This window comes from Pinus tabuliformis, chromosome 1_2 (assembly GCF_031772625.1).
Source record: "Pinus tabuliformis cultivar Carrire ecotype Pingquan chromosome 1_2, CPIR1, whole genome shotgun sequence".
Taxonomy (NCBI): domain Eukaryota; kingdom Viridiplantae; phylum Streptophyta; class Pinopsida; order Pinales; family Pinaceae; genus Pinus; species Pinus tabuliformis.
This window is the reverse complement of record NC_142298.1, coordinates 353,759,973-353,785,208: the sequence shown is the minus strand read 5'-3', so window position 1 is coordinate 353,785,208 and position 25,236 is coordinate 353,759,973. Positions and strand designations below refer to the sequence as shown.

At 39.1% G+C, this 25,236-nt stretch overlaps 1 protein-coding gene across 1 annotated transcript in view; it reads left to right on the top strand.

Moving 5' to 3' along the window:
- EMB2458 (FtsH extracellular protease family) overlaps window positions 1-25,236 on the top strand; it is a 462,403-nt gene that overhangs the window by 78,353 nt on the left and 358,814 nt on the right. Inside the window, exons 6-7 of the mRNA XM_089395178.1 lie at window positions 20,930-21,010; window positions 21,126-21,257. Coding sequence (XP_089251304.1) covers window positions 20,930-21,010; window positions 21,126-21,257 — 213 coding nt within the window. The remainder of the gene's footprint in view (window positions 1-20,929; window positions 21,011-21,125; window positions 21,258-25,236) is intronic.

Sequence of the window (25,236 nt, the reverse complement as noted above, 5' to 3'; positions counted from 1 at the left end):
TATGACTGATACAATTCTTAGAAAAAACCGTAAGATCATCCTGATAAATTTCAATAATTTTACCGATCAAACCCTTGAAGGCATAGTCCATAGCCCTTTGAAAGGTAGCCCCAGTGTTAGTTAATCCGAAAGGCATTTGAATGTATTCGAATGTACCCCATGGTGTGGTGAAAGTAGTTTTGTGTCGATCTTCCTTCTTAACCCAAACTTGATTATACCCAGAGAAACCATCTAGCAGGGACATCATTCCAGAACCCGTTATCCTTTGCAACATAGTCTCCATGTTTGGCAAAGGGTAATTATCCTTCTTACATGCTAGATTAAGGTTTCTGAAATCGACATAAAGTTTGATTGTTCCATTCTCCTTTCTAACAATCACCGGATTGGAACACCATGAAGAATGCCTAGTCTGAGCAATGATTCCAGTTGCGAGCATTTTTGCAAGCTCCTTTTGAACTAAGGGGGCCAACCTAGTGTTTATCTGCCTAAGCTTTTGGCGAAAGGGCTTAGCATTCTCATCCTTTAAAGGGATAGTATGCTTCATGCCATCTTCCCTATAACCCTTTAGCTCATCATAAGAAAATGCTAAGACATCTCGATATTCATGAAGTAAATCGATTATCTTTTATCTTTCTTCCTTACTAGTACCCTTACCAATTTTAACAGTTTCATGGTCACTAGGAGTACCTATATTTACTTCAATAAATTCGCTAGGATCCATCTTATTCTCTTCTCCTTTCTTTATGGCATCATGTCGATCAAAGTGTTGCTCTAAGGCAACAACATTCCTGGGAATAGGGTTTATAATATCTTCATAGTCATTAGATCCATCCTCCCTATATCTAACCTAGAAATTCTCAAACTCATCCAAGCTATTTAAAAAGCGAATCGCTTTCTTTTCATTGTCAAAAAATTGCCAATGCTCTAAGTTATCTGGAACAGAAGGTCTGAAAATAATTTCCATTTTAATCTTATCCTTCACTAATTCATCAGACAACTGCAAGGTAGATGCGGCTATAGCAAGCTCATCGGCCAAACTATTCTGCTCTCTTGGGATAGCTTCGAGGTCAAGAGCGTCAAAGTATTCCAAAATATCCCAAATTGCATTCCGATAGTTTCTCAATCTTTGATTCTTACAAGTAAATTTATTTTTAACGTGAATGATAACCAAATAAGAGTCTCCCTTAATATGAAGCAATTTAACCCCTAAGCCCTTTGCCAACTCAAGGCCCAACAACAAAGCTTCATACTCAACCACGTTGTTGGTTGCTCCAAATTCTAATCTATAGGCAAATTTGAAAACATGCCCCAAGGGAGACTTCAACACAATCCCAACACCTTTACCATGCCTACCCGATGCACCATCAAAATGCATATACCATACTTGACCCTTCAGGTCACTTATATTTTCATCAACCTTAACTTTTGAGGGGATTATGGAATTAGACAAATTAGCTTAATTCCCCAAGCCAGGTTTGTTGGTGATCACCTCATTATGGGGTCTCTTAGGATCTTACACATGGAATCTTCTTTCTAGCTCCCTATTTAGTCTAATGAATCCGAAACCTCTAGGAGAAGGAATCATAGCATATGACCAATTCATTTGGATACTTCCTCCTAGATCAGAGGCCCATTTCCTAAACAATAACATACCCCAAGCATCAAGAACATCAACTACAACTATGTCCATCACAATCATGATGTTAGGGTAGATAGACAAATGGACTTGCAAATCCTTTATTAACCCATGAACTTCGATTTTCTTAGAATCCATGGCACATATGTTGTAGTAAGGCTTGGAAATCCTTAAATTTAGCTGTTCCATGACCCTCTTGGTCATAACATAACCTGAAGCGCCTGAATCTAACATGCAATTGTACAATCTGTAACCATTAACCATCAAGGTAATGAAAAATGGTTGATGCTCATTGTTGTCAGAATCCATACTTTGCAGATACACATGAGCATCTTGGTTGATAGTCTCAGGAGCCTTGTCTTGAGCAACCTTAATATGAGGATTCTCAATGGCATTTAACAACTTAGCCCTTTGGGAAGGGATTTTCAAAACTTCGGTGACAAGAACCTAGATTTTGGAATTGTTCAACCATCCCACCCAGATCAATATTCGTTTCAGAGGAGGGGCTAAAATTTCGAAGGGGAGCATGATTATCATTTTGATCTTTATCCCTTCTTTGATAAGGTAGCCCCTTATCTCTCACAATTTCTTAAATTTGATCTGGAGAGGGCCTTTCATCGAATAATTTAACCACATATCATTGTCATGGTCAAAATTATTGATACTATAGGAAGATGTGAAAGGCCTGACATCATGACTATGATCCTTAACCCTTTCCCAATTTTCATTTGATAGGTGATACTCCCTACCAACGACATTAATCTAGTTACTTTCCCCAAAGATCCCACTTTCCACAATTCTCTTAATAGTGGGGCAAGTAGCTTCTTCATGCAAGGCATAACTAGCCCTACAATATGGAGGGGCATCCTCAACAAGATTGGCAGATTCAAGGGGATTTGGTGGTGAATGTTCATTTGATTTCCCTTTCCCCTGGCAAGCATTATTATTTTTATTGCTATTATTTCTAGGTTGGGAACTTTGAGCTTGCGACCTTTCCATTTGGACCAAACTAGATTGCAGAGTACTTATCTCTTTAGCATGGTTAGAGATTAATTTCGCTTGGTTAAGCTCCATGCTTTCTAGCGTTTGAAGTAACTTCTGCATAGGGTCATCCTCAGATTCCCTAACTTCTTTACCCTTAGGCTCTTTTAGCTTTGTGGAAGCTCTATCAAAGCCTGGAATCTCGGATTTCCCAAATGCTTTCTTATCCTTTTCAAGCTTTTGGCTAAAGTCCGACACTCCTTATAATCAACAAGTTTAGCACATCTTAATTCATAAGAGGTATCAATGTTAAAAGCATCAATGTAGAAGTCTCGAAGAGATTTATCAGGAGGTTTATAATCTTGAGGTAATTCCTTAACAATACCATTAAACCTTCTGTTAAATTCCTCAACGGTTTCATTTTCTTTTTTCTTTATGATACTTAGGGCTTTAACTAGATGCCTTTCTTCCCTCTTATCTCCAAACTTCTCCTTGAAGGCATTAGTAAGAGCTTGTAATGAATTGAAGGAATGATCAGGTCTTTCAGTGAACCAATCTAAAGCATCCTCTTCTAAAGAGAGCACAAAAAGCTTCATCCTCACATCCTCATGAGCAACATTAACACCACCCCATTTGTTAATGAAATGCCTAAAGCGATTAAGATGATCTTTAACGGTTACCGCATTATTGCCTTGGAAAGAAGGCAATTTATCCATACCTGTATTAGGAAGGTCATGCGGGTAACCTTGAATGTTAGCGAAATTGCAAGGAAGATACAATTCATCCATGATGTATTGCTAAATGGGATCTGAAAAAAGCGAATGGATATCAGAGAGAGCTTCTTCTCCAAGATTATCAAGGTGTGCACGGGAAGAGAGCTTGTTTAATCGAACTCTAAAAACCTTTTCAGGATACAAAGTGGGATTAATCAGGGTACTTGAATTTCTTCTAGTGCAAACCCTTGTAGGAAATGAATAAAGTGGAGTCGCCACTTGGATAAAAATCTAACTCAGACACTCGAGATGAAAGATGAAGGATAGAAGATGAAAGATGAGAATTGTCGTAAAGCCAAGGTCCAATAAATTGGTCCTCGACAACGGCGCCAAAAAATGTTGTCGCAGAAAATGTCTAGGCACCGTGACAACTGCTCAGATCGGGGGCTGTCATTGATCTCCAATCACTATGTTTGAGTTGTCTCCCAATAGCAGACTAAGGGGGGTAGACCTTATGGAAATGGAATGAGGGAAGTTTAGTTGGGAACCAATCAATCTGGGAGACACAACTAAGCAACCAATACTTGTTTAGATTGCGCAAGATTTTGAAGGATTCAATTTGATTTTAGGAAAGTGATACCAGTACCTTGTGGAGTCAACTATATTGCGGAGGAAATAAGGTCCAAGTAAAGGATGGGAAACTGCTGCTGAATGATTCAACTGTCTCATATGCAAGTGCAAAACCTAAAGCTATGTGAAATGTAGGGACTTGGTTAAATGAGGGCCTAAAATTATTTCTAAAATATATCTTAAATGTTACTTAATTTAAGGCTCAGAAAAATGGTGATCTTAATGTGGAAACAAATACTTATACCAGCTTTGTAAAATGTAAAATATGCACAAAGTAATTACTAAAATGTACAATAGGACTGAAATGTAAACTGTTGGAAATAAAACACTTTAAACTCAAAAATCCATTTGTATAAGGTACTCAATCAAAGATCATCAAATGCATAAGTAAAACTAGATTAGTCCTACTTGCATAAACATGTAAAAAAAAATGAACTTCAGAAATTAAACTAGGCGTTTTAAACTCAGATCACAGTAATGAAATATTAGTCTAGTAATATGCTCTTAAATGAAATGTTAATGCCAACAATATATTCTAAAATAGCAGTCATGTAACCATGCGATATTAAGATTTTTCTATGTATAACAACAGAAACTTTTAAATGACAAACTGATAACTACAATTCAGAAAATTTCCGAGTTTATTTATTTATGATCTACTGATGTATTTGATCTAAAAACTCAGAAATAAATTACTGAACAACAGTGAAACAATGTTCATAAATTTGTCAATTAGCATGCAAAAAGTTATTGAAGATAATTTCTATCTTTGCAATGTACAACAATAGAAAATGTAAATTAAATTTGCTGCTATACTCCAGCTAATTTCAAATCTATGCTAGTATTAGCCTTGCTTTCAAAATGAAATGAGGAAAGGTTAGAGGGTGTGCACCAGTCAGCCCTTAGGGGCTTGAAGACACTTGAAGATATGTTGCCTGAATCACTGAAAATCCTCAACTCAGAATTTTTTTGTGAAAAACTTTTTGTTAAAAATTTGTTAAATTTTTTAGGGAAATTTATGGAGAAAATTTAGTGATGAAGGAGGGTGAAGAAAGGGAGGCTGAAAGGGGAATGATGGAGGCCGAGAGTGAGATGAGGGGAGGCCAAGAATGAAGCAAGGGAGGCCGAGAGGAGGTGAGGGAAGAGGTCGAGAGGAAGGTGAGGGAGGTCGTGAATGAGGGGAGACCGTAAGAAGGTGGAGGGATAAGGAAAGAGGAGGCCGAAGTGAGGGCCGAGGAGCAGGCTGAGGGGGAAGAAAATGGAGGACAGAGGATGCCGTGGAGCAAGGAGGCTTAGAGCAAGGAGGGAGGCCGAGAAGGAGGTTGGAGATGGCCAACGCAGGGCCTTAAGGCCCTAAAAAAATTGCCCAGGCTCTTGTATTTTCTCTTTAACCTGCAAACAAAATGGGGATGCCCTCCAGGGTCTAGATTCATCTCCAGAATCCACAAAGATTGTTCGCAATCTTTAGGTCTGTTCCTGCACAAATAAAAGATAACATACCCCAAAACATGTATATACAAAAATATGAAATACCCAAAACCTCATTGAATAAAAAAAATTGATATTTACAATTCTACAATAATATTCTACAGATCTAGTAGATTTGCGGGTCAAAGCCCTATGTTAGCTAGATATAAACAATTTTGCACAAATTTATAAATAAACTTGAAATTTTTAAAGAGGCACAAGCCCCAAAAAAACGCTGCAAGTAAAAATATTTTATAAAATGACTTCAGAAATTAAAAACATTAGGATCTTTAGATTCTGTAAATTGAGAATCAGTTGGTCCAGCTGAGCACTTCCCCAAACTGTTGATAGATCTTGTTGCATTGCTCTAGAAGAGACACTTATCTTTGATCTTTGATGAGACCCTTTCACATGGGATGATATCTTCCTTTTCTTCACCAACCAATGAACTTGTATGACTGTAATGGGGGGGCTGTTATGGCAGTAGAGACAACTTCCTTCTTTTTGCACGTGTGACTGTAATAGGCTTTAGGACAATCCTATTAACTTCGCTTTTCTTCCTTGTTTCTTCCTTGAGTTGGAGGCCTTTTAGGCCTATGTTTCTAGCCCAAATTATGAGATATGTTGATTGTGAGTTGCTGCTGTTATGACCGCAGGAGGACCCTTCCTTTCTCCGATGTGTAGCTGCGTTTTACCCTAGAAACAATCCTTAACCCTCAGTGATGATTTCTTCTTCTTTGCTGCACTAGAGGCTCCTTAAACTTGCGTTTTCTTCTCTCCTTTTTGGTCTTCTACCTTCGCTGATTTCAGAGGTGAATGAACTTGACGTTGGAGGAGTGGACAACCTCTATATATAGAGGTCTGTCCCTCCTTTAGGCTGACTTGAAGACTGCAGGCCGACTTGCTCTATTTATTTCGGATTGCTTCTTTTGATGGTGCCATTGCATGGAGGAGACTTGACTTTGCTTGGAGGTATATTCTTTGATTCTAATACATAATTATACATAGTGTAACATGCCCTTAAGGTTCTCAACATTTCTTTTGACTCTTTGACTGACCTATAGGCTATAACACTTTAACATGTGCTAGACCTATTTCAATGAGCAAGAACTCATTGACAAATATAATAAAAATAATATTTCTTTTCTTGAATAAATACAAATATCAAAAGCACATTTATGAAGACTGAACCTAGTTACATTTCCTTCAACACGATGCACCACTATTAATTACCCAGATCATAGATGTCTTCATCCTAAAATGTCCTAGAGAGATAAGAGAAGAGTCCTTCATGCTTTTCTGTGATTGAGTCCTTCTCTGAAGATAATATGAGACTCCATACCCTTTTGATCCTTTTCATGAGATGGCTTGTAATCCTTTTGATGACCTTCTTTGTTGTAGAGGAGATCTTCATGATACTCTTAGATAACTTAAGCTTTGATACCATGTTGAGAATTCAATAGGGCAATGTATATGTTAATTTTCTTAACTTGATAACTACTTGTGTTAGCTTTTTACTTATTAGCTTTGATCTTTCTTATTTCAATGTGCAATACATCAAACAACTACCAAAACAGTAAGAACAATGACATAGTATGTAGTCTACAAGCTAGGGCCAAAACCCCTCCCCTTGATGGGAAAACTCGTAAAATCTCTTGTTATCTTTCAAATCTTTCAATTGATGAATACCATGACCTAGACTCAAATAAATACCCTCCAAGATCAAGTCTTCCTTGGCCTCCTGCTGCAATATCTTCGACCTCCCAGTAAATTCGAAATTTTGTCCCCAACAACTGCAGCTGCTTCTTTAGGAGACTTCAATCTCCCTCTAATTGCTCTTCCCTTGATCTCGCTTGCCTTGATGTGAGTCTTAGGGCTAGTAGGAAACCCTAAGAGACCTTCGCTTGCCTTGTTCTTCTATTTTCAAAATCGAACTTTAGACTTGCCTAGTGTTGAAACCCTAACTTCACACTCCTAGAAGAAAGTAGAGAGACCCAAAACACTTTGACCTTTTTTGTCCTTCTTCTTCGTCCTTCTACTGCTTCCTTCTTTGTATGAGTGATGAGTGAGTGAATGATCCAAATGGAGGACGAGTTCCTCTTATATATATAGGCTTCCTTCAAGGGTGGACGTGGCTCTTCATGTAGGCCGACTTGGCAACTTATGTAGGCTGACTTGATCTTGGAGGTAATTTGACATTTTCAAGACAAAATATTTTTTCTTTTATAATTTACATTGTTCCCATAGGGTCTTCCATATATGACAATGGCTCTTATACCTAGGACAAACCCTAGAAGCACTCAATGGGTGCTTGTTCTATAAAATAAAAGAACTTGAGCATGAAACCCATGCTTCAATAATAATAATAATTTCTTTTTCATTTTATATTCAAGAATACATTTCATACTAATGAAGACCGAACCTAGTTACACATTTTTTTCAACAAGATTTACCTTGTAAAAGAATTTATTTTTGAGTCTAGAAAGTCCTAGAAGCATCCTAGCACAAGTTGGTCCTGATAGCTTCAAGTTAGTCTAAAGAAAGGTACTCGAACCCATTAGATGTGTATAAATACACACAACTTCGACCTCATTTGGCACTCACTCACTCACATCTCTCAAGAAAAGTTCGATCTGAAGCTGAGAAGACTAACAAGGCTAGAGTGAAGATCAAGGGAGGAAGTTAAAAGTATTGAATATTTGTTTTTGGGCTCTATCTCTCTCACGTGCGAAGAATTAGGGTTTCTGCAGCTTCAAGGAAGGTCAAAATTGTAGGTCCGAATTGCAGAAAAACAAGTTGCAAGATTGAGTTGCTAGAAGAGCGAATATTCTGATATGATCTCATCGACTTTGAGAAACATTGTTTTGCTCAAAGGAAGATCTCTTGAAGAATTGTCCTAAGGTTTTTGTAGCAGCTACAAGGCTGTAGTTGCAGGGTCGAAGCTGGGGGTTGAAGTTGAAGCTGGAAGCAGGATTGAGCTTTGTTGATTTGATCCACTCAGAAGGAATTCTTGGAGGGTTGACTTGGTGCTTGGAGGAGAACTTGGTCTAAGGGTTTGGGTCTTGGTTGTCTTATTTGAAGCAGATTCTATAAGAAGAGAACAGATTTTCCCGGCTTTCCCCTTGGAGGGGTTTTGCCATGCTAAGACATGCTCATGCAGTTGCCTACAATCATGAAGATGTCAAAATGAATCTCTTTGTCCTTTCATTAGAAGATGATGCATTATAGTGGTACTTAGACAAGCCTAACAACTCTTTTGATTCTTTACAAACTCTCATCAATGCATTTAAGGGTAAATATGGGGACAAAAGGGAAGGAAGATATCTGTTCAAAGTCATCAACAATATAAAGAAGAATGAGCATGAAACGGTTGAAGAATTTAATTAGAGATTCAATGGTAATATCAAAGAGATAACTTAGGATTATAAACCTCCACACAAGTCTCTGTTACAGCAGTATCTTGAAGCTTTTGTGTTGATACATCTTATGAGATTAGATGCGCAAAATCGACTGATTTAGTTGCTGCTCAAGCTATTGCCGAAGAATTAGAGAAAGATAAGAAAGCATTTGGTAAGTTAGAAAATTGTCATACATGTAAGAACCATTTGGGCATGTTGTATCTTGTAAAGATTTTTTTGTATAGTCAAAAGTGTCATAAACACCCTCCAAGACCTTGTTAACAAGCAACAACAAGTTAGCCTTCATAAAATGATAAGTCAACCTCATATAGGGCTGTTCGACCTAGAAGAGAAGCCTATTTATAAGAGACATCGACCTCACTTGAAGGCCATCCAATTCTCACACAAGAAGTTCGATCAAGGACGAGAAGGAAAGCTCATCAAGAAGGAAGGTTGACTTGGTCTTGGAGGGGTCTTTGACAAGGGTCTTAGGTCTTGGAATTTGTCATCTGAACATACTATAAGAAGAGAAAAATTCTTGGCTATTTGATCTTCATAGTTTGGTCGCTGTTTGATGGTAAAGAACATAATAATAATTAAGTAAAAGAAGAAGCTAATCAAGTTAAGTAAAAATACATCTCAGGTAGTTATCAAAGCAAGAGAAATCACCTAATCTAGCCGCCCCTAGATTTCTCAACAACTGTCAAGGGTTGCTAGTTATGTGGCCGACCAACTGGCTGTCAAGAATAGAAGAAATGTTTTCTCCTATAGGGTTGTCAATTTTGGTGGGTAACAGGCACAAGGAGGGTCATATCCTTCTGAGACAGGGCAAGTATGCAACATGCGTTTTGATGATATTTCATATGGAGGATTGTAGGCCCATGACCACGCCTATGATTACCATCTGGAAGAAGCTTCATGCCTTTGAGTCCGAGTTGGTTAATGCCACAATTTATCGTCAATTGATTGGTTCATTGATGTATCTGGTCAACACTAGGCCAGACATTTGTTTTGCAGTCAACACTCTTAGTTAGTGGATGGTGGAGCCTTGGAAAGTGCGTTGGGTGGCTGCAAAATATGTGCTTCAGTATCTACAGGGGATATTATATTAAGGTCTGCACTGTGTTCATGGCGATGGAGTCAAATTGACTGGCTACACACACTTTTAGATGTTGTTTTAGGTTGGGTTTGGCAATGGTACCATGGTTTAGTCGAAAAAATGGTCAGTAGCACTGAGTTCTACTAAGGCAGAATATATGGCAGCTAGCCAGGCCAGTTGTGAGTCCATTTGGCTTCGCAAGATGTGGGTGGGTTTATTTGGTCAGGTGTTGACGCCCATAGTGATCTATTGCGATAATCAAACTTGTATAAAACTCACGAAGAATCCTGTGTTGCATGACCTGTCAAAACACATAGGGATTAGGTACCACTTCATCCATGACTATTTTCAAAGAGGGGTAGTACAACATGAGTATTTATCTACTGATTAGCAGGTGGCCAATATTCTCACAAAGTCCTTTCCGAGAGGCTAGCATGTCAATTTTAGAGACAAGATGGGAGTGGCAAAAAACATTTTCCTCGGTAAGTGGGAGCGCTAGAAAAAGTGTATAAAGGACAAGTGTTTCCTAAGGCATGGTGTCTTGCCAAGGAAAAAGTGTCCAACATGACCCCCGTCCTAACTTTATGAGAAATAAAGTTAAAATGACTTTGAGTATTAAAATCATAAAGTGACTTTTTGGTCTAATTAATGAAAAAGGTGATGAGGGGATAAAGTGAATTTATGAGTATTAAAGTCTAAGTGACTTAAGTGGGTCAATGAGAGATTATATCTCCACCCTTGATCTCAATGGCTAAGATCAAATCTCAGCCATTGGATCTTAGGGTTTCCTTATGAGAAGACAAAAGGTCAAGGAAGGGGAAGAGACACCATTTCATTCTTCATGAGTTTTGGAGAAAAGGAGAGAACACAAGAGGAGCTGAGCTGAAGAGAATGGGAGCAGTTCGTACAACTGAAGAGAAATAGAGTAGTCCGTACAACAGCTAAGAGAGGGCACAAATCCCATGGAGCTGGCATGAAAATTGAGGCAAGGTACAACACAAATTTCTAGGATTTGTTCAGCATTATTGCATAAATTTCAAGGGCTGGTACAATGCATTTAATGCTCATGCCATACAGCAGCTGGGCACGATTTTCAAGGGTAGACAGTGCACAAATTTTGAGGGCTGTACAGCACAAATTTTTGAAACAAACTGGGCACAGTTTCCAAGGCATTTAGGCAGAGAAATTAAGGAGATGAGGCAGCACAAATTTCTAAGTAATATGGACACAATTCCCAAGGGAGATAAGTTGCATTGATTGTTGATTTGACTGCTGTAATAAATTCTCAGAAGAAATAAAAATTCCTCCTCTCTCACTGGTTTTCTGTTAGGGGTTTTTGCATGGTCATTTGACCAAAAAAAGCCGTGTAAAATTTGTGTGTGCAAGCTTGTGTTTTATCACTAAGCATAAGTGAAAAAGTAGAAGTAGATATTATGTGTTTCAATTTGTGAAAATATTCATGCTTATGACAGCAGCATATTAAATGTGGGTTGGGCAAAAGTAGAAGTAGATTCTATGTGTTTCAATTTGTGAAAATATTCATGTTTATGACAACAGCATATTAAATGTGGGTTGGGCATTAAATTTGATGAGGAATCACTAAACTTGAAACCAGGGTGGGTCTACACCCCGAAACACTAGGGTGGATTGAACCCTCTTCAGTTCGACAATTCAGTTCAGTTTTTTAAAGGTGGCATTGCCTCTTTTCTTCAACCATGACACCAAAAAATATAGAGCATTAGGTGAAAGCATTACATGCAAGAATAAGGATGTAGCTTTTCAGATTATGCTTTGAGGTCAAAGTATATTTGAAGAGAGATGCATTGTAACAAACAGAAAGTACATAATGATGATAATAATAATAATCAAAGGGTGCATGTATAAAAGGCATGCATATTCATGTATGTGACCATTCAGTCTATATTTATTATTTATACACAATTTTACATAATATAGTGTCGTTTCATTCATTTTCTCATTCTCAGTTATGTATTTTTATTTCTTATGGATTTGAACTAGATTTACCAGATTTGCCGATCCTTCTCCTGTACCCAGATTTGGATTGTGTAGGAAGTGAAGAATCAGTGATTCTTCTAAATTTGGCATGATTTTTTGAAGGATTCATTCCTTGTCATTTAGGATTTGGATCCAAATTTCGAAATTTGTTGTGATGTTAAGGAAATTGGTTCTCAAGAGATTTTGAAGCCTCTGGGTTCTCATGCTTTAACTTTAGTGATAACTTGGTAAAATTACTTTGAAGAAGTAGAGACAGTATCAAAAGTACCATACTTAAAATTTTACTTGCACTTTCATCATCTGAAGTATCTGATTTTACTTTCATTTTTTTCATCAGTTCTCTCTTACGTAGAATACTCTGTAGTTATGCAGACTTTGATCTATGGTTCAAATCCAGCGTTGGATTCTGGCTTGTTAACCATTTATGTTTTGTTTACCTTTAATAGAAAAAAGTCACCTTCAAACTCAATGTCTAGTCCAGGAATGCGGGGGAGCGCCCCCCCCGTTGATCCTGCTCCCAATTCGCTCTCTGAGCTGGAGCGTCGCGGGAGCCGGTTGGGAGCGTGCTCCCAAAATCGCTCTCGGCAGAAAAAAATGCTCCTTGGTTTTTTTGGGAGCGTTTAGTCTTTTTTGCAATTTTTTTTTTCCAGTGATATTCCAAATGCAATTTTTTTCAAAGAAACAAATAAGTTTTGAGTGGGGCAGCCTAATGATCAAGCCTATGGCCCTAGTATTGATATGTGATTCATGGTAATGTTAAAAGGATGAAAATGAAGATTAAATTTACTTAAATTTTTAACATCATCATGAAATGACTCAAGATGTTTGAGAGTGGTTGTGACCTCATTGGATTTCATATGGAGAAAGTAGAATTTTAGATTTCATTCTGTTAAGTTTAGGTATGTTCTATGCTTAGAGCAATTTATTTCAATTTTCACAGTTAGCTCAATATCTTTTCCAGATTAGCAATCACATCAACATAATAGTAAATTGCAGATAGAACATAAACATAAATCACAGAAGACAAGCCAAGACAAGAGGACACAAGATGTGGCGCTAGCCAGGGACAAACCCCAATGTGGGGAAACCCTTGATCAATTCTTCTTATATTTTCTTCAATAGTTCATCAAAGAGAGAGATATTACATATACAACAGAAGTCAACACTTTGACTTATCTATATAAGAGCATAGACTCAGTTGAAGACATGCTGCTTCAACTGATTCTCCAAGTTGACTCCATCACCATGCTGTAGCTATCATTGTGCTGCACCTCATCATCATGCTGCACCTCATTGTGCTGCACCATGTTGCACCCATCATCACTATGATGCATCTCATCATGTTTCACGGATCATGACTGTATCCATCACTGTACTGCATCTCCTCATGATGCACTATGCTGAGCTCTTCATTGCACTATGTTGCACCCAAATGCATGCTGCAATATCTCATCATCCTGCTGCTGCAATACCTCATCATTCTGCTGCTGCAATACATTCTTGCTGCTGCTATATGTTCATCATTACCATGCTGTCCCATTGCTGCAACATACTGCACCATGTTGCCTTCATCATGCTGCCACCTATCACATCATTATGCTGCTTTACTTACTGTGCACTGCTGCAATTTTGGGACTGGTTAGGGTACTAACCACAGTCCCTAACAACCCATCAAAACTGGCCCAGAATTGCACTTAATGACTGTTGTTGTCTTCCACAGAGATGTTGCCCTCCATGCTGCCCCTTTGAGGTAGTTTCAGGCCCAACGCTTTTACCTATCTCCCTAACACAGCTGTGGCATCCAAATGCCTAACTAACAACACTTGCCAGCACCCAAACACATTCATTCTTCACGCTGTCACTAGGGCTCTTCTCTTGCTGTGGTTAGGGCTGCCTTGCTGCGTATAGATTAGGCCAGTGTATAGGAGCAGGTATGGGCAACGTATAGGAGCCTTTATGGACAGCGTATAGGACCCTTTATGGCTGTGTATATGAGCCTCTTCACCTGCGGCCAGGGCATCCCTTTTGTTGCGTCTTAGGGCTGTCTCAAACCCTTCCAAATAAGGGCATGACTGTGTTTAGCTAGGGCTTGATATGACCTGCGTTTAGGGCATGATAGCACTGGATTAGTCTATGAATAGACTGCGGCTAGGGCTCCAAGATTAGGGCTATTGGAGTTCCCTTAAACAGTGGACAGATCTCCCGTTGAACTGCGGCCAAACCTTCACAAGACCTGCGACTAGGCTTCATTATGACAGCGGCTGCGGAATCCTTCTTTTGCTGCGTATCAGATCTCCTTCTAGACCTGTGTTTTTCCCTTAGAGATTCTTCTTTCGACTAAAACCCAAAACAAGTGGAGAAGATGAAATCTCAAGAGAGTTGTGTGTGCAAATGACTTGCAAGGTACTTGTATTTATACCAAAACGTGGAGCACAAGTGGGGGCAGTGTAGTTGCTGGCCGAGGTTGACGAATTGTCCCATAACACAAATAAATTCATAACTCCATGAATACTTATTAGAATTGGATGATCTTTAGATCAATCCTACACCTCTCGATGAGAGGAGTCCAAGAAAAATATCAGCTGCCATAAATAAGATGACCCACATGGAGTTTGGCCCTAGTTGTCAATTTTAACACTCCCTCTCAACTAGGAAGAACTCTATCTGTTGATCGATCTGCCAGACTGTACTATCTCTGCCATCAGTGCCTTGCACTGCTTTGCTCTGCTGAACCATGAAGAAGAAGAATTAATCGAGAATGTCTCATACTATTCTCTCCTGACCCGAAGTCAGTCCCATATGAAGAGAGTGTGTCATACCACTTTTACTGATCCCAGATCAGTTCCAAAATAGAATGAGTTATATCACTCTTACTGACCCGAAGTCAGTTTCATTGATCCCAAATCAATATCACAAGAGAGTGTCTCAAACCACCCATACTGACTTGAAGTCAGTTTCATTGATCCCAGATCAATATCACAAGCGAGAGTCTCAAACCACTCATACTGACCCGAAGTCAGTTTCATTGATCCCAGATCAATATCATCCTAGCATAGGGAGTACGGTAGTAACACGATGCATCCATCGGTACTATGGTCCCTATCCTCATTTACCTGCTCATTGGCCAGATGAGAGGTACTTCCCATGAGTCCCGGACTGCATGGGTAGGATGTCTCAATAGGAGAAGGATAAACCACTTGTCCTGCCTACATGTCACAAGGGGTATCCCAGGGGAAGGCTGAACCACTCACCCTGTACACAACAAATCACTAGGGGAAGGCTGAACCACTTACCCTATGATTGTGCCTTGGTAGGAGAAGGATGAACCACTCATCCTGCCTACATGAACTCCCTCTTACTTTTGTAAATGAGAGGGTCTGCACCTGTTAGAAAGAGGTCGTCCTCATAAGGTGCCAGTATGAGAGGACTATCATCCACAACCTTCAAGCAAAGGTTTGGATCGACTTCACTCCTAGTGAATCTCAGCTTCGTCAGACAACTATCAATCCTCTCATATCAAGTCCAGGGTGTTTTGCTTCAAGCCATAAAGGGCTTTCTTTCACCTGCATACATAAGATTCTTGATCATGAATCTCAAAGCCCTTGGGTTGTTCCAAACCCGTGGACCTGCTACATGAGGGGAATGGTCCCCTTGTAAGATTTTCCTTCGGTACATCTCGAACATGTACCTTCATGCTCTTCTTGAATTCAGGCATCCCTGTCACCATTTGAATCACATCGGGTAGGGCCCCATAATAAGCAGACCTCCGGTGCTATAGATGAGATGTGTTAACTATCATGGTCTCCAATGGACTTCCTGAAACTTGATACAAATAGCCAACCCTGAACTTAAGGATAAAAGCATCTTTGAAAATTCTATTTTCAAACACGTACCTTTCCATTGATGAATGCCACCTTGAAACCTTTGACTTCCATTGCCAAAATGGACACCAGGTTCTTCTTGCGATCTGGTACATAAAGAGCTTCTTTTATATGAATTGAGTTGCCCTCATTCAATTGAGAGGTAACATTCCCTACACCCTTTCCGGGATAGGTGGCATTGACTCCAAGTATAATCCCATGATTGTTTCCATCTCTACCAAATTAGAGAGAGCACTCTTCTATCCAATGAAGTGCCTTGAAGCACTACAATCAATAAGCTAGATTCCCAAAGAGTCTGGAGGAGAGGGCCAATATAAGATAATGCTGCTTTATCTTGTCAGAAACAACATTTGATTCTTCATACCTGGAGTCCCTTTCTTTCTTTGAAGAGTTGGCCATTTCCTTGATGACCTGCATTACCTGTCATTCCTCCGATCATTGAAGATGCCCCTGGAATGATTGTTATCATCATCAAGTGATGTGTCCCTACCATTCAGACACCCCTTTGCATAATGGCCGAACTTATTGTAAGCAAGGCATTTGCCTTTCCTTCCACCCTTAGATTCGGATTTCCCATTGAAGTGATATTAAGGTAGACCATTAGAAGCTTTCGCTGCGCCATTCTAATAATATTCTCTGCTTCGACTTCACCCTTGGTGAGTTTGAAGAGGGATGAGGAATCCATTGAGCCTTTTGTCTGTTCCCAACTGTCCTCAGTGATTGCTCTTTTTGTCTTCACCTGAGCTCTGATACCATGTTAAGTTTAGATATGTTCTATGCTTAGAGAAATTTATTTCAATTTTCACAGTTTGCTCAATATCTTTTCCAGATTAGCAATCACATCAGCATAATAGTAAACTGCAGATAGAACATAAACATAAATTGCAGAAGACAAGCCAAGACAAGAGGACACAAGATGTGGTGCTAGCTAGGGACAAACCCTTGATCAATTCTTCTTATATTTTCTTCAATTGTTCAGCAGAGAGAGAGATAGTACATATACAACAAAAGTCAACACTTTGATTTATCTATATAAGAGTATAGATCATCTCTTAGAAGATGATACATGAGGTAGCTGAACTCAGTTGGAGACATGCTGCTTCAACTGATTCTCCAAGGCGACTCCATCACCATGTTGCACCTATCATTGTGCTGCACGTCATCATCATGATGCACCTCACTGTGTTGCACCATGCTGCACCCATCATCACTATGCTGCATCTTATCATGCTTCACTAATCATGACTGTACCCATCACTGTACTTCATCTCCTCATGCTGCACTATGCTGAGCTCTTCATTGCACTAGGCTGCACCCAAATGCATGTTGCAATACCTCATCATCCTGCTGCTACAATACCAAATCATTTTGTTGCTGCAATACATTCTTGCTGCTGCTATATGTTCATCATTACCATGCTCTGACATTGTTGCAACATACTGCACCATGTTTCCTTCATCATGCTGCCACCTATCACATCATTATGCTGCTTTACTTACTGTGCACTGCTGCAATTCTGGGACTGGTTAGGGTACTAACCACAATCCCTAACATCCCATCAAAACTGGCCCAGAATTAAACTTAATGACTGTTGTTGTCTTCCACAGAGATGCTGCCCTGCATTCTGCCCCTTTGAGGTAGTTTCAGGCCCAACGCCTTTACCTATCTCCCTCACACAGCTGTGCCATCCAAATGCCTAACTAACAACACTTGCCAACTCCCAAACACATTCATTCTTCATGCTGTCACTAGGGCTCTTCTCTTGCTGTGGTTAGAGCTGCCTTGCTGTGTATAGATTAGGCCAGCGTATAGGAGCAGGTATGGGCAGCGTATAGGAGCCTTTATGGGCAGCGTATAGGAGCCTTTATGGCTGTGTATATGAGCCTCTTCACTACGGCCAGGGCATCCCTTTTGCTGCGTCTAAGGGCTGTCTCAAACCCTTCCAAATTAGGGCATGACTGCGTTTAGCTAGGGCTTGATATGACCTGCGTTTAGGGCATGATAGGACTAGATTAGTCTATGAATAGACTGCGGCTAGGGCTATTGAAGCTTCCTTAAACAATGGACAAATCTCCCTTTGAACTAGGGTCAAACCTTCTCAAGACTTGCGACTAGGCTTCATTATGACAGTGGCTAGGGCATCCTTGTTTTGCTGCGTATAGGGTCTCCTTCTAGACCTGTGTTTTTCCCTTTTAGATTCTTCTGTCCACTAATAGCCAAAACAAGTGGAGAAGAAGAAATCTCAAGAGAGTTGTGTGTGAAAATGACTTGCAAGGCACTTGTATTTATACCAAAACGTGGAGCGCAGGTGGGGGTAGTTTAGTTTCTGGTCGACGTTGATGAATTGTCCCATAGCACAAATAAATTCATATCTCCATGAATACTTATCGGAATCGGAAGATTTTTAGATCAATCCTACATCTCTCGATGAGAGGAGTCCAAGAAAAATATCAGCTGCCATAAATAAGATGACCCACATGGAGTTTGGCCCTAGTTGCCAATTTTAACACATTCAAAATCCAACAGACTTATCAGTGTTTCAGGGTTTCAGGATTGGGGGGGTTGCAATTTTTCCATTGGATTTTGTCATGTATTAGGGTATGGAACTCGTAATTAATCAAGAGCACCAATCCCTCTGTGTAACTTGATGTTAGTGACATTGGTTGTCGAACTCCTCTATCATGACCCTCCTAAAAATGTATGCATCATTCAAACAAAATCTTGACTTGACATGCTATCTTTTTTCTATCTTATGTTAATGCTTAGAGGGTGATATTAATGACAAAGATCCCTATATAGATCGAGAGGTAATGACAAAGATACCTCTAGATATTAATGCTTAGAGGGTGATATTAATGACAAAGATCCTGATTTTCCAACAAGAGTAAAAAATTAGACATTTTTCGTGGCGGCAAGAGGCCCAAGCATTAGCAATAGAAAATAGATTTACTTGTCTTTTCTAGTTTCTAGTAGTTTTTATAACTATTGACTCTTTCATATCTGTTATGATATTTTTTGTAAACAATATATGACAATTTAAGTTTGAAGTTTGAAGTTGGCAATTATAAATCATTAGTAATGAATTATGAATATGATGCTTCGTGAAAGTTGAAAGTTGTTTCATTTCGTTTTATAACATTTCATTTCATGTTAGATATTATTTGTTATAATGGTTACACTTAGCTTACAAGTGCAGCTTTGGTGATCAATGATGATAAATGTTATATATTAAATTTTGAAAGCTTGAAACATTAAGATTGATGAATCATGAGACTCAATATGTTGTATGTTACTATGCTACTAACTTGTGGACGTGGTTGATGAAGATTATAACCTCTAGATGATTGTTGTTATATGGTTCAATCTATGTTTTGTTGTTGTTGTTGTTTTATATCTAATTCATCATTCTACATGCTTTTGTTGACATATATGCATTAAAATATAAAAAATAAAAATAGAAATATATATTATATAAAAACGCTCTCGGAATCGCTCCCAAACCGGGAGCTTCTGAAAATGTCGCTTCCGCTCCCGCTCCCAAGTAACCTTGGTCCAGTCACCTACTAGTGAATATTTGATGATGCTACTGTTAGCAACTTCAGTGATTAAATCTTCAACAAACTTAAGTGGTTTTTTCTCGTTCTCGAATTGGCAATATGAGTATGAATGCTAAATAGTAAATAGTTGATATGCTTAAATTTAGATTTCATTAGTTTTTTCTCAATATAAAATATATATTTTAATCTATGTTTAAAAATAGGGTTTGGGTTGATTCCTAGGTTCTGGATAAGTACTGCATCTGCACTAGATTCTTCTGTTGATTCCAATCTCACACATGGTTCATGTAACCTTGATTTCAAATATTTATCGTCCTTATGTTGGATATTTTCCCATAAATGAACTATTGTTCATTACGTTGCTCATATTAAAAGTAGCTATTGCCCAGTCAAGCTTAACAAAAAATGAACAGATAGTAGGTAACTTGCCAAAGACCCTAGTGTTGTGATTTTGGATTCATATCCATTAGTATAAGTTTCTATTTTCTGTTCTATAGTCTCGACATTATGACATATATTTTAGTATATGCAGATTCTGTTTGTATTTAGTAGTTAGTAAGATAATTATGTGTTTCCCTTTCTTATCAAGCAACAGTTTAAACTTTAACTATCCAGGTCCACTGAGTGAGAAGTCCCAGACCTGTTTTAGAAGGCATCAGGATAGTTAATAAGACAAGGTTCTTGGATAAGTTTGAAGGGATTTAATGAAATATGTAACTCCAGGAAGCTCCTCAGGAAAGACTTGTTTTCTTTGAAGAAGCAAACTGTCCTGCCAACATTGTGATATCTTTTCGAGAGAAGTATTTACATGTATGTATGTATGCACCTGCAATATATTCATGTGGTTGGCATGATTCCTAGGTTTTGGAGGTTTGGTGCTAAATTGCTAATTCAACATATCTTCTGAAAGAGCAGAGGCTGGGTCCATTTCCAGTGTAGGTTGTAGCATATGGATATGAATAGAAGCTGGATCTATTTCAATTTTCATTATTGAGATGCTTTTCCTGGTATATTTTCAAGTTTCCATGATGAGCCAAGAGATTAGAATTCCTGTATTGAGGAATGAATATAGTTTGTTTAATTCCTATCCATGCAGCTTCTGTTCTAGCTTTGCATATGGATTAGGAAGGAGATAAATTGGATGTGTGAAACTGGAGGTTTTACTAGTGAAATTAATGATGAGTTTCTTCCTTTGTGAACATGTACTAATATAGGTTTGTGATATGAAATGATAACACAATTACTTGGAGTTATTCTTGTTCATATGCCACACATGCCAATCCAATTATATCTACTTGAACTTTGAAGTACCCTCTAGAACTAATCAAACTTACTACTATGTGACATGTCCAGACTCCAAACCTCTCTCTCTTGTATTAACCATATAAATTAAACATTTCCATTGCTTTCATATCTACGTTGATTTTCTCTTTAGGATGGAAATGCATGCTGTTGAAATCTACATTATATCTGTTAAAGAATCACCGAGACAATTTTATTTGGTTATTATGATAAAATGTTAAGTCTATTTCCTTTTTTTTTTCTTCTCAGCGAAGTTTGTGGAAGGAAGTGTCTTCTGGTTTAAAAGAAACGAAAACTGACCCTATACAAAGTGCTTTCGACAGAATGAAGGTATGAAGCAGTAACATGTTTTCTATGTGAGCTCAATTCTTGAAATATATTTTTATTGGATTTATCAGCATTATTATTTGAATGTACAATAATTTTGGCTGAATTGTTTATACAGAGAATAAAAAATCCCCCAATGCGTTTGAAGGATATGGCAGGAATTGATGCTCTGAAAGAGGAAATCAATGAAATTGTAGCCTTCTTGAGAAATCCTAAAAGCTTCCAAGAAGTAGGAGCCAGGGCACCTCGGGTACAACTTTTCTAGTGCTTCTAAATTTCTAATAATCCATTTTTAAAGCTTGCTAAAACATTGAATAAGGTCACCAGAAAGGGACAAGCGGCTATGTGCACATCAAATATATAAAAATATAGCTTAATATTAGAGAGAACAAGAGAATTTGTACAAGAAAAAGGGAATCACATTAAGTATGTTGGTGGCCTACCTTCAAGTTGGTCCTTACTTTTGGAAATACTGAGAGGGGGGCTGAATCAACATTTCATTGTTTTCAATTATATTTCTTTTAAAACATTTGATGCACATAAATCATGAAACATAGATCTTTACATAAGAAACACTTATACATCTTTTCTTTGTAACTATTTTGTAAACTTCCTTGTACAAAGTAAGCACCAACTTACAATTTTTGTAGGCACTAACCTACAAGAGATTTCATTCCCCTGGCTGAGCACCAACTCAGCGAATCTAGGCACCAATCTACAGGAGACACCAATCCCCCTCGACTAAGCACCAACACAACAAATTGTAGGCACCAACCTATGTCTTTAAGTTGTTTCTTGGATCTGTCATCGATAACTTTTGGTCCTCAACAAATTCTTCTATGGTTTGTCATTTGACCATGCAACCCTTAGGTTTGCGCCTTCAAGCTTGATCACAACCACTTGTCTTGTACACCTTAACTTTTTGCTCTTCAACGAGGCTTCTTGACTTGACTCTTTAGATTTGATCTCCTGTATGTTAGCTTTTTGTATTTGATCAAAAAGATTTCTACCCATTTGGCACTTCAACTTCCTCAACTCTTGTTGTTCACTATTCAACTATCATTGCTTAGGTTTATTATATGTTCAAAGAGAAGGTCTTCCCATGTGGAAACTTGTTCTCAACACTATAAATTTCTTTATGCTACATAGGACTTTTCAACACACTTGGAACTAAACAGGCCTTTACAACCTTGAAGCTCTGCTTCTTGCGGCCTATCAACCTTTACACTAAACACTCACCTTATGCATTCCATAGACCTATCACAAAAATTGTCCATGATAACCTTGTTCTTATTGCACCTCTGTCCACAATAGGGCTTGACCCTATCATCACCTTAACATCACAACTACTTCAGCTAACAACTCCCTTAACACTTCCTTAGCCAACCTGACTTAGCCTCCAAAGATCCATACAACAGTTCTCCAATAGAGCTCAACCACCTCAAAAGTTAGACCAAAATTTGTTCTATAACAGGACAACAACTTCTGCCACAAACCAAACTTGAACTCGGCCTTCAAAAACGCCAGAAACCAGCCTTCAAACCAGACTCAAAACTTGGCCTCAATAGGATTGAAGTTCAACCTTCAATAGGGCTAAAACTCAACCTCTAGAACAACTTTGCAACTCGCCTTCTAACCAGGACCAAAAATCTTCCAAAAAAGTGCTAAAAACCCTTCCAAAAATGTGCCAAAAATCCTTCCCACAAAAAAGCTCTCCAACTTGGCTTCACTTCACTTGGTTCATGAGTTATGAACCTCATAACTACTCCTTCGCTTGATTTGACAGTCCGGAATTGACTTGAGCGAGTGTGCCCTAGGTTCCTCCACATAATGGCTATATATAGTGTGTTTGACCCCCAAAAGTAGGGTTGACTTGCCCACTGACTGGGCTAACTTCTGCACTGGCTTGGCTGACTTGGCAGACTGTCTAATGAATATTCAAAAAATCATTTCTCCTCAACTGCGAGGAGTTAAAGGTAGTGCCATATGCTGTTGGAAATCTCTAGGAGTACGCTTTTCAAATGTTCCCATTTGAGCTAGGTGATTTTAGTAAAAATGCATTCAAATTTATGGTATTTAAATGGGGCATAGAAAATTCCGAAAACAATATTTCTAGGAGGCTCGAAATATGCTATTTAACTATTGAGCTTTCTCTTCCATTTGCATAGCCTTTGTGTCATGTCCCTTCTCAAACACATTTGTAACAGGGTGCTGCTACACAATTTTTCACAATTTTGGCTAAGGAAGAGAACCCATCATTTTCGACTTAGGGACTTAGGAGGCAATTCGACTTAATTTGGTTGCTAGTGGAATGTGGGGGCCACCCACATGGGAATTCAAATTGGCCCATTCGAATAGCTTGGAGGGAAAGTCGAATAGGTGGATGGAGGGGCCCACATGAGGCAAGGGAGGCCCAAGGAGTTATAAGGAGGGAGCAACTCTCATTTTGGGATTCATTCATACATCTTGCAAACAAAATCACTTGACTGTTTAGCTGAGTCAACTGACTGTTTAGCCACGAATCTCTCAAGCGGGAGATTCAACCTCTACTTCGGGGGACCATCTGTGCCTGCCCTAGAGAGGCAGTTCTACAAGGATTTCAAGAGTTTTGGGGCAGTGACATAGCACCACCAACCAGCGCAGAGCAAGGAGTGCGTATTTCTGGGCAGCTAGGAAACACGTAGAGGGAGATTGAGGTAAGCAGAGATCTGATTGCTTGTCCGGGAGTTGGGGAGCTGAGGTAGCAGCATTAGACCAACGTTCTTGCTAGGTTTTATAGCTAGCTGAGCCAACATTCCAGCAATTCGAACTGTTGCACTGGGGACAGCGTAGAGGCCACACAATAGATTTTCGTGGTACTTGGGAGCAGCTGAGTTGGGCCAAGATATCATCCGTGGAGTCAGTGATTGGATAGCATGGGCGAACTCAACATTTTGGAGAAGTTTTTAGGTGGATTTACAGGCAGTTTCCAGTAAGTCGAAATTGGCAGCTAGAGTTGAGGTGAGGCTCCAAGGTGGTCAAAAATCAAAAGTCTAAACCAGCCAAAATCCTTTCTGGGGTTTTCTGGGTTTTTGACAAGGATCCCAAATGTAAAGTTTCATAATTTTCTAAGCACAGGGGGTGGATTTTTAAGCAGTATCTTTGCATCAGATAATGTAGAATGGTTGGGGATTAAATAGTGCCTTTGAGGGTCGATTTTGGGAATCCAAATCTAGCCAAACCATTTCTGGGTTTTTGTGGGTTTTTTCCAAGGAGTCTGGGGTTAAAAGCATATAAATTTCTAGGCAGTTTCAGAGCACCTTCCAGCCATTTGAACTTCAACAGGGTAATAGTTTCTGGGTAGCACAATGCAGATTGGTGCAGCAGCTGGGCAGCCTTCAACTTAGCCATTTTCCTATATGGGTTTGGTCCTGTTTGACCTTTCAAACAAGCCCAGGTACACCATTCCATTATCTATTGTATTTGACTTGCAGAAATATAGTAAAATGGCTCAGAAGTTCTCCGTTTGTAGCTTTTTTATGGGTGTTTATTGAATATTTCGTTTTTGTAATTTGTTGCATGTATTATTTGCTTGTTATCACTTGTATTCCTATTAAGGATCATTATAGTGGTATAAGAGCATGATCTTGGCCCAACTGTGGGAAATTAGCCAGAAGATCATGGAAGCTTTAGGTATGAGTGCATAGTGACGGGTGAAACTAGAGACAAACTCATGCCTCAAGGGAAATCCAATATGCAAAAATTCCGGGGTAGAATTCATTGAGACGATGAGAGGTTGGCCTAGTTGTGGAGGGTGACAGACCAAACCCATCCTCACCCTTACAATAAAGACGTTAGATGTGAGCAGGCCACGGAGGTGCATCCATCTACATTGTGTGGGGAAAGTCGACCAGATCAGGGCACCAGATCTAATGAAAAGGAGCAGTCAGGACAAAGACGGTTAGAAGGTGAGACCAGGGGGCGCTTTTGCTGGTGGAGACCTAGCTTTAGATATCAGGAGCCTAAGGAGGAGGTTGAGCATGATGTTGAGAGCCCACAGGATGGTGAGAAGCACATTGATATACTGAGTGTGGCGCATGAGTCACCTTTATTAGAGACCTCTTTGATAGCCCCAGTTGATACCCTGGTGGAGAGGATAGAGCCTACTCGCATAGAGCCATTTGTTGAGGGGGTGCCATCCCTAGACAAGATGCCAACAGTTGCTAAGGTATCTGGAGCCGTGACCGAGT